We start from the raw sequence: 6,962 nt of genomic DNA, 5'->3' as shown, positions 1-6,962 counted from the left end.
GGAGCGGGCCTAGCTCAGCTATGTACAGGGTGCTCAGAGGCAGGATCTGACCCAGTCAGAGGGCACATGGCCCCAGCGTGTGGTGCCCGGACCCCAGATGACAGCAAGAGCGACAAGGTCCTGCCTGAAGGCACATGCCCCCAGGCTGGGTCTGGTCCATGCCATGTGCCACAGGTGGCACCAGGTCCCAGGTGGCTAAGGCCATGCCGTGCTGTGGGGGTGCTCTTCCAGTAGTGGACCCTGAGCACCCTCATGGCTGCTGCTGCTGTGGACAGGGGGGTGGGGGGACTGTGACCATGTGGGGGGGCAGTCAACCCCCCCCCCCATCCCTACTTACCTTTGGGAAAAAACTCAATATCTTTATGCTTCATTATTTTTTGTGGCCAAAACTACTAGGAAAAACTTGCTTACTGTTGAAGCAGTGAGGCAGTGGACTAGATTGCCCAGGGAAGTGGTGAAATCTCCTTCACTGGGGGTTTTCAAGAGGAAGCTGGAAAAGCATTAATAATAGATGATTCAGGAGTAGCAGCCCTACATTCATACAGAGGGATGGATGGCTTTTGAGGTCTCTTCCAGCCCTATGATTCTATGATTTTCTGTTGATTTTGTTTTTCAGAAATTGTTAACTGAGTGATTGATGGTTTTCACTTTTTAATGAAAGTTAAGTTACCTGACAACAGTTAACCAACATAGAAATTTCCTTTTACATGACAGCAAAAAGGGATGTTTTGAATGACATTTTTCAAGCTGCTTTAGTTTCAGATTTCAGAAATATTTCAGCTTTAGAGCAAGCTATACGTGAACAGTTATTTTTTAAATACCAACATTGGTTGGTGCAACCATACCTGCATTCCTGTTTATTTGATTATTTATAAACATGTGTGAAAAACAATTCTTGAAAAATAATTGTTTCAGAAATAGCAGTCCTTCATAGGAATCCTTGTACTGACATCTGGCACAGTTCGGCAGACTACCATAGGGGCACAGGGATTTGAATCACGTTGTAGGTAGGGATCTCTGGAATTTGCGTGGGAAGTGTGTGGCATGGGTGCTTCTTTAATTTTGCAGTTTCCCCCTTAGACCCCCCCTGCACTGATTGGTGGAGGGGCTCCATCACTCACCCCCTGTGCCTGATGGTAGGGAGGCAAAAATGGCAGCATATTTCAAACTGCAATCTTCGCCACCCCGCCATCAGGCATAGGTGGCAAGCGGCAAGCAATAGGGCCCCTCTGCCAATCAGCGATTGTGGGACATGCAGGGAAACTCCAAGATTAAAGAAGCCGCCATGCCACACACTTCTGGCACTCATTCCGGAGATCCTACTTGTAGGATTAGGGTTGCAGTAGGTAAAAGATCAGTCTGCTGTTAAAGAATTCGCAACTAGAAAAAATCCAACTTCTGAAACAAGTTATTAGTAGTTACTGTTTGGACCAAACCTAGTAAGACTGTGGGTTTATTCATTCTTATTTTTATCTGTTGAAGTGTGTGAGCGGCTCTTGCAAGTATGTGCGTTGGGGTATACTGTGGACGACTTGTTTTGAGTCTAAGGTGATGACTTGCTGTTTATGAGAAGGCAGCATGTAATCTCTCTAGGATTGTAGAAACTGGAAAAACAAATGTTAAAGGTTCCTCAGGTCAGCTGCACCTTTTGAAAGGGATGTTTGTGCATCTGCTTGTTTTAGGGATTTTTCTTCCCTTCAAGAGAAAAATATGTGCTGGCGGCTCACTTTGGCAATTTCTCTTCCTTATAGTTTGATCCTTCTTCATATTTGTGACTGGCCTCTAGCTTCTCTATACGTAACCTGAAAACACCCTAGTACATCTGATGTCCACATTAATGTGTTCTAGACAAGTCCTTGTATAAAAATGTAGATGTTCTTTCCATTTCTAAAGCTGTTTTTGCCCACAGCTCCAAATCACCTTGCAAACATTAATGAGAGAAAGAAAGTTGTCCAGGTTCTTAGTTTCAGCTGAGAAATGTATGGTGCAATTCCAGAGAAGTCTTGCAAAAACGGCTTTAATCCATGATACTATGCATGGATCATTTCCCTCCCTCCCATCCATGTGTAGAATAGAAAGCAGCAACTGCATTCGGATACAGCTGTTAAATGGAGAAGGTGCACAAGATTTCCATATCTAGTTGTAATGCACTTGCTATTTCAGTGAACAGAAAATAATATATGCACACTATAATGAAGAGAACTGCCATGTGTTGCTTTCTAAATGAAATGTCACCTTGCAAATCTGAGAAAAGTTTGTGTGGGAAAAGTGGTCCCAGAAAAGGATATTTTTATGTTTTGTTAGAAACACTGTTAAAAGTGTGAATGTTAATTTTGTAATTAATATAATGAATTCATGTGAGACCTAAAACTAGGTCATTCAAACCATTTATGAAATTGTCTCCAAGTTGTCACAAGTGAGCTGGCCCACAGTAAGGTGGGGACAGTATACAAGGGTTGTGTGACAGAGAGCATGTTATTAGAAACCAGCCTTCTGCCTGTGGTTATTTGAGGAAGCAGCCGGGAAACAGACGGAGCTTGTAGGAAGAGAGACCTGCAAGGAGCAGGAGTACGTTAAGAGGAATATTTCAGCTAAGAGCTCTGCATGAAGGGTTTGCACTATGTAGGAAGCCTGGGAATTAAATCTGTGGTGTTTGCCTCTACGGTAATGAACCAGTTTCCTAGCAAAGTGAGAGAGCATCTATCATAGACGTTTTATTAACTTGGGAAGGGGAAACTAAGGCAGTGACAGGTATGTTTGCACCAGCTTGTTGTGAAAAACTTGAATAATCCCATTCCTACTAATGGAAGCACTTAAATATTACATTTTTAATTTTAAGCATTAACTTAAGCTCTCACTTGAACCAGGACTTACATTTCTATTGTAAAGTGAACATAAACATTTATGTTTGTGCTTTACTTTAGCCACTAGTGTTTCTCATGTGTCCTGAGTTGTGTTGGCATAAGTAAGAAGCAAACCCATTAAAGACTCTTCCATAAGTCTAAGTATGTTCATAAGTCCTTTTGGGACTGGGCTTCAGGACTAAATTATTTGAAAGACGTATGTTAATGCTTAGCCACATCAGTACAAGCCTTTTAAATATATCTGAGGTTAGATGATGTCCCTTGCCTGGTTATGCTACCCTCTGACTTTGAAAATATTACTTATTCCTATGACTTGTTTCAACTTTTGTAATGTTCCAAACTCATTTACAAATTTTACTCTCTGGTTATAAGGAAGAAAGAACCCTCTATACAGTGCTAGCATGTATATCGACCGCAAGGTTAGCAGGACCCTCATTTTTGTCAGCAGTATGTTTGTCAGCATGCAGGTGATAGATCAGATGTAAAGAAAATCACTTCTGTAAAACCAATTTGCTAAGGGGCTTGTAAAATCCATTTTTAAAAAGTTACTGAGGCGAAAAAGTGAAGGACCAGCCAACCAGATATTTTGATCAGCTCTTCAAGGTCAAAAACTGATTACTAATTCATCAAATATCTTACTGAGAAAGCTGTTTGAAGAGCAAACAACTCCGTGCAGATGTTCCACCTAATAACTTTAATACCACAGGAAGATGGGCAGGGTCGGAACAAACAGAATTTTTTACTTACTTTTGGCAATGCTACAGTCATAGGAAATGTGGTCTTCAAAGCACTGGCATCCCCATTCAGTGCACTGTCCATTCCCATTGCAGAAACTAGGACACCTCAGAGCTCTGAGGATTTCTTCCTGGATAGCAGGCATCCCATTTTCTGCATGCAGCAGCCTGCTTCTGTTTTCTAGCACTCTTCTTTCACACTCATTTTCCAAAAATGCTATCATTGCACCTTCCCATGCCCAGTCATCCTTGAGTTGTAAATCTAAAAGGCACATATCAATTGCCTCATCCAGCTGTGTTCCCAGTAAGTCATTACACACCAAGCCAATAGTAGAATTAGCAAGAACCTGCTGACAGATCTCCAAGGCTTTAGTTGAGGTTAGGCCACTGGGAGTAGGCCACACTGCCTGGATTTTTGGCTGACTCCCTTCAAAGTAATCCTCTGGAAAAAAATATGTAAAGCTTTCTGAGTCTGTTTGACTCAGGCTTTGAAATGGATAAAGAGGTGAGTATTCGGAATAGTCTTCTTCCCTTTTTGCTCTCTCTAGCACTTCCTTTGGCTTAGTGGAGTTAACAAAGCTATTGATTTGGGGGGTTTTGAAGGAAACTTTTTGTGCATATTGTTTTAATCTGCCCTCAGGGCTATCTCGCTTTTTGACTGATGTAGGCAGATATCTTGGATCAAAAAACTTGGCCAACAATTTCCCATCACTTCTTAAAGTAGATTCTATTTCTGGGTAAGTGACAAATTCAGATGTAACATCTAGATATGGGATTGCAGAAGTATAATCCACATTATCGTAATGGCAGTGCAGAGATTGAGGGAAAGAATTCTGGAAGGTATTCAGCGTGTTTACCAAGTGCAGGGATGCGGTGGATGCTTTCGGACACCTGCAGTAATTTTTCCTTTTCTCTACTTCAGAAGGTGCTGGAGTCCTGTCAAATAAACTCTTCCCTGGGGGTATTCTGTTTTAAAAAAAGAAGACAAGTCAATGAAGGGGAGGTGAAACTTTCAACAAATGATATATAATATTAACTAAGCTTTCTTGTGTAAACTAAGGAATATATAAGTTCCTCATTCAGTAAAATAGTGAGGAATAAGCTTTAGTTGGTGCAGGGATAGTCTCAGTGGTCTCCAGTCACTATTTCACAACCCTCCCTGAACTGCAGTTCTTAAGTGCTAGGACTAGCAGATGCTGAAGTGCTTTGCTGGATCAGTGCCTAAATTCATTAAATCAGTTTGCAGAATGTTTTTAAGGTGCACGTTTTTTCTGCAAAGGTTATCTTTCTACATAAGTAGATTTAAATAAGGTGTCGGATTCATCCCTGATGTAACATAGCTGGAGCCTGGCAGGTTACACCAAAGATGTATTTTTGGCTCAAAAAGTTCATTTTAAACACTTGCATTTATTTAACATTCCTTGCGCACCATACTATTACATCCTCTCTCTCCTCATTTAGAGCATGATTTTTGCCTTAAAAATGTTATTGCTTTCAAAAGCATTTGTGTATGTGCTTACTTAAGATTTAATAAAATCTAAAGGAGCTTTTATTTTAGCTTTTCTGCTGACACTCACAACAGCATGATCACAACTTGATCATAAATGTGTGGCATCATATTAGATATGATATAAGGTGTCACATAGGCTAAGACTATTTCCTTTTTTAATTTAGTCCACCAGTAGTGAAAGTATTTCAGTTTGAATAAGCAACTATTGAATAAGCAACCATGATTAAAGTTTGCCTCCAGGTCTCATGAGAAAGGGATTTTTAATGGTTTGTTGTTTATACGATAAGAGTACTTGGACCTTTACAGTTATATATGATGGACTTCAGGCCCAGACCTTCCTGGTACTGTGTGTGCAGTCAGACTTGAAAATTCAACAGAAATCAAATTTTCTTGCAGGTTTTTTGTTTGTTTGTTTGTGCCTTTGTTTCCCAAATAAAAATATAGAAATTCAGGAAAATGACAGCGTGTGAGGGGCTGGTTGGCTTATCCAGTTCAGCAAAAGTGGTGCATATGACTGTGGCTACTAATACAATAGTAAAACTTTATTAAAAGTTATTGGAGTGGTAGAGACAGAGGGAACCAGTCTCAGCCTATTCAAGAATGTCCCTTCAGTGTAAGAAATACAAGTGCTTCTCTGGAACTTTTTTCACAATGAGCAGGAACAACAGAATAAAATTTCATTTCACAAAGCAGCTTTCATACTCATTCAATTGTACAAATTAAAGTTACTGAGCAGGATATTGGTACTGGAATGACAACAGGCAAATGCTGCAGCCAGTATGCAGCCCACGTTTGCTCTCAGTCTGTTTAGGACAAATGAAGGTGTTTTCTTGAGTGAGGGACTAATGAAATGACCTCCTGCCCTTTCTGAAAAGTGCAATGGAAACTTTAACTTCCAATAGAGGTACACCAGACACTTGCCCTGTTGCTGAATGGTAGTGTCACCAGGGAGTGAAGCTGCCTCAGAGGAAAGAGTCCCATTATGAGCTAAATTGTAAGGACATCTCAACTAACTAATGCAGTAGAATTAGGTCTGCTTTCTTAGAAATCCTCACAAAAACCATGGATTCCAGGGCAATTATTTTTAGAGCCAGCTGAAAAATGTAATTACCATCTATCAGGAAGTTCTTGTATTTCAATATTTGTTTTCATCCCAGATCAGGACGAGAAGTTGAACTATCAAAACTTTGCTCACAGATTAAAAGTTGAAAAACATGGTGATTCAGAAATGTAAAAAAGTGTGTGTTTTGACAATTTTTCGGTAAAAATACAAAACAAAGTTTTTTGATATTCTCAAATCAAAACATTGTGTCTTGCTTTGGTTTGAAGTCACATTCATCTCTGCATCCACCTGGCAGTAGGTGGGGGTTTTGGTGCCTTGACTAATGCCCCATTCTTCAGCATAGGTACAGCTGCGTATCTCATCTTGAGCCATAATCTCTCCTAATGGCTGAGCCACTTCAGTTGTCCATGGGAGTTCCAGGCCATGATACATTACAGGAGATGTCTGACTGGGAAGAGAGACCCATAGGAGAGAACTGGTGGCATGAAGCATCTGAACCATGACACCCTTGGGATACATAACAGCAGCTCAGGTAGATCCAGACCTGGACAGGTTGGACAAGTGGGCAGAAAACAACAGAATGCAGTTCAACAAGGAGAAATGCAAAGTGCTGCACCTAGGGAGGAAAAATGTCCAGCACAACTACAGCCTAGGGAATGACCTGCTGGGGGGCACGGAAGTGGAAAGGGATCTTGGAGTCCTAGTGGACTCTAAGATGAACATGAGTCAGCAGTGTGACGAAGCCATCAGAAAAGCCAATGGCACTTTATCGTGCATCAGCAGATGCATGA

The 6,962-nt window shown here is 41.0% G+C and overlaps 1 protein-coding gene across 1 annotated transcript in view; it reads right to left on the bottom strand.

The window, feature by feature from the left end:
• Window positions 1-6,962, bottom strand: part of LOC102384375 (von Willebrand factor D and EGF domain-containing protein-like) — a 328,357-nt gene that overhangs the window by 165,965 nt on the left and 155,430 nt on the right. The window contains exon 12 of the mRNA XM_025214561.1: window positions 3,612-4,564. Within this exon, the coding sequence (XP_025070346.1) occupies window positions 3,612-4,564 (953 nt within the window). The remainder of the gene's footprint in view (window positions 1-3,611; window positions 4,565-6,962) is intronic.

Source organism: Alligator sinensis, unplaced genomic scaffold, assembly GCF_000455745.1.
Source record: "Alligator sinensis unplaced genomic scaffold, ASM45574v1 scaffold1176_1, whole genome shotgun sequence".
Lineage (NCBI taxonomy): Eukaryota > Metazoa > Chordata > Crocodylia > Alligatoridae > Alligator > Alligator sinensis.
Note: the sequence above shows the minus strand (reverse complement) of the source record. Positions and strands in the feature narration are given on the sequence as shown.